The 3,200-nt window shown below is 49.9% G+C and overlaps 1 protein-coding gene across 1 annotated transcript; it reads right to left on the bottom strand.

Moving 5' to 3' along the window:
* Window positions 1–267: 267 nt before the first annotated feature.
* Window positions 268–1,043, bottom strand: WHR41_09610 (uncharacterized protein; the record flags this gene model as incomplete). Its single annotated transcript, XM_069378213.1, has 2 exons — window positions 836–1,043; window positions 268–774 (listed from the first exon to the last, which is right to left on the bottom strand). Exons 1-2 carry the CDS (start codon window positions 950–952, stop codon window positions 268–270), a joined length of 624 nt encoding a protein of 207 aa, XP_069224802.1. The 5' UTR covers window positions 953–1,043.
* Window positions 1,044–3,200: the final 2,157 nt, after the last annotated feature.

The following is a 3,200-nucleotide window of genomic DNA, read 5'->3' as shown; positions in this document are numbered from 1 at the left end:
CACCTGTTCTGGACGAGATCACATTTCGAGGAACTCTGGCCGGTGCTGGGCAGTGCGGTTCTGAAGTTGTACCAGGCTTCACTTGACCTGAAGCACGTGCCACAGACCAAATTAAGCCTGCTGTGACGAAAGACCAATCGATAGCGCAAAGTCTGAAAGCGAAAAGAGCAACGTGATATAGCCTAGCATACTGATGAAAGACCAGGCGAGAAGCAGGATCACTTCGTACTTTGCGAGGAGTGAAGTATCAAAAGCCGATTCTGGCGGCTATATGTCTTTATTGCGATCGCGGAGTAGGCCCGTTCCGATAGTGGACAAGGCAAAAGTGATAATGCCCGTAATACATAGAGCCCAGCGTAGACCGAGTGCGTCGATGACAGCCTTAGTGGACCAGACGAATAGAATAGCTCCGAATCCAGAGCCTGCGCTTGCGAGTCCATTTGCTAGGCTACGCCGAGCTTGAAACCACTGGGAAAGAATAGGCAGGCTAGGGACATAAATGAAACCAATCCCAAGGCCGACAAGAGCACCGTGGATGATCGTTAGTTGCCAGATGCGGACTGTGAAGCCAGCAGCGATGTAGCCGCTAGTCTGCAGTATTATCCCAGTAGGCATGGTCCAAGTCCTGCCAAATCGGTGCGTAAGCGCTGTGACGAAGGAAGCTGCAATCATTGCAAAAGCGAAGTTGAAACCGCCGACAAGGGCGAACTCCAGTTCCGAGGCGTCTGGGTAGCGTTGTGTGTCCAAGTAGTATGACAGATACAAACCAAACGACTTCGAAACGCTCAGGCGTCAGTGACATTTTAGGCTTCCGATCCGCGATGCTCCTACTCACGGCTACTGCGCCCCAAGTTGAGAAATTGACAAAAAATAACGCGAAAACGCATATCCATCCATAGCCGCCATCCGGTGGCATAGCGTCGAGTTCCTCGTGTTCGAATGTGGATGGCATGGTCGTAGAAGCCTACGCCACTATAGCCTCGAGACTGGCTCGGTGATCCAAGCGGGCTATTATAAAGTGATCATGGAAATGTCGTTGTACAAACATGCCAGGAGGTAGTGACATGCTTTCCGATTAGTGACATGCTTGTTCACGTATAGACATGAGTCCACGACGCTATGCGTCACATGATGTAACTTATGTTCTCCTGCACGACATTTGCTTCTTCTAGTTGTACGCGCAGGAGATCAAATCAGTCTACAATTTTCGCATAGATGTTTTTCTTCTCATGTCTCTTCTCAAGTCTCCTCCATTCTAACGGATTGAAACGTGCGACCTCGAGTTCATGGTGACGCCTACAGAATGCTTGCAGCCAGTCCTTGCCTGAACTCAGGTCACATGTAGGTAACTTACGTCAGAAGGATGCCCCTGTCCACGTTGCCGAGCACGCCTTCGGAGAAGGATGGCTGCATGACCCGCATATCCTTCACTCTTGCAGGGTACCCCATCGCAGTCCGCTCGGAGGAGAAAGTCTACAATGGCTTGTTCCTCACGAGGCGTGCAGCAAATGCTGCTTGATCGCCTTATCTTGGCGCGAATGTCTACCATGATCGCGATGTCGTTGAGTGGAAGGGGAAAGGGAAGGTAAGATCACACCGCGCTCACGTATCGCGACAGGCTTAGAATTAAGGCAACTAACTAGACTTCGGCTAGTTGATCTCGTGCACTGATACTGGACACCCTTATAGCGTCGAGCATTTCGATACTTAAAGATGCGATACATCTTTGTGCTGTCATTCGGAGGACCTGTTCCTTCTAGAGCATCTTTACTATGGCTGAGCTTACGGTGTCGAATGGAGCTGTGCTCAAAGAATGCAAGACGTAATGGCTAAAGACGTGCGAGATGGCTAGTATCTTCGCCAAAAATTAATCTTCGTAAATCTTTGTGAGGGCCTGCTAATGAGCCTTCGATCTCTTCTTGCCAACGTGCCGTACAGTGGTGATAATGTCATGCTTCAAGCCGTGTAAAATTGAAATTCTCGGAGAGAGGAGTTTTGTGACAACATTTTTCCAAGCGATCATCCGCCGGTGAAGTGAGGATTGGCGGGCCTCTCACATCCAGCCCTTGTAATCCGAACTGATCGATCACTCGGTTCAGATGGGCTATGCAGCTTATGCAGGTTCCGAGGTCAGCTGAGCACAGGCGATTACCAAATAAAAACGATTCAATGGCCAGGGAACTCGTATCGGTATCAAAGCCGCATTCACCCCATAGCAAGGTTTCCGTTGAAGGCTCTCCTTTTTCCAGGAGCCGGTTTTCCCGGTTCTGAAGGATATCTTTGGCTACGGCCACAATCTGATGCCCTAGTCTTCTGTTCTGAGCGGTACATCCATGTATAATTCGTAAAAGAGTGAGTATTTGACGCTGATATGGTCAGCCTGGATCCATGCGCTACTAGACCTTTTGAAAAACTCTTATCGAACGTACCATTTCTGCTTCGATCTGACGAGCACCTGCATGATCTATTTGAGTAGAGTCACACATGAGAAGCGACCCTGCTAGACATGCCTAGAAGTTTGTTGGATCGGCAGGAATTGCCCCTGTGTTTTTGCGGCACTCAAAGTCATGGAAAGCCGCTTCGTGATGTAGTCGAACGGTGTTGAGGATCTTCTGAGAGAGACCATTGAATTCGCGAACCACAGAATCCAGCTGTATCTGGATTTGCTTGTTGTAGGCACCAATAAGGCTCTTCAAAGTGATTGACGCCCTTTCCATCAAGTAGGCGATTTGTTCTGTGAATTGTCTGCAGAGCTGTGCTCAGTTGTTATCAGAACCGAGCGGATGTCACATGTAATTGTCGTAGCTAAAAGAATGCATAGAAGGATGGCTTTGGAGGTCTCCGGAAAAATTGAGTGTAGTGATCTCGAAAGGGCCCCCTTTTCGACTTTGCCAAAGACAGGGTCATTTTTGCATCATTCAAGAGCGCTGAGCGAGCTGATTAGGTGCACACGATCGAAATCTCACGCGCCTTACTGGCGGGCATGTCAGCCCGCAGTAAAGGTGGCGGAGGTCCAACCTCGGGTGACGTTCGAGGGTCTGGGACGCGCGGGGAAGCCTCCGAGCCAATTGGAAGCCAGATTTTCTCCTCCCACCCTCAATTGTCGGACCACTGCCGGCAGTGACAGATGAAGAGATCGAGAGGGCAATAACACGACCGAACCCCAACAAGGCTCCTGGGCCGGATGAGATCCCGTTCTC

The sequence above is a fragment of the Cladosporium halotolerans genome (genome assembly GCF_011745625.1).
Source record: "Cladosporium halotolerans strain TM138-S3 chromosome Unknown Sca259, whole genome shotgun sequence".
NCBI lineage: Eukaryota > Fungi > Ascomycota > Dothideomycetes > Cladosporiales > Cladosporiaceae > Cladosporium > Cladosporium halotolerans.
Note: the sequence above shows the minus strand (reverse complement) of the source record. Positions and strands in the feature narration are given on the sequence as shown.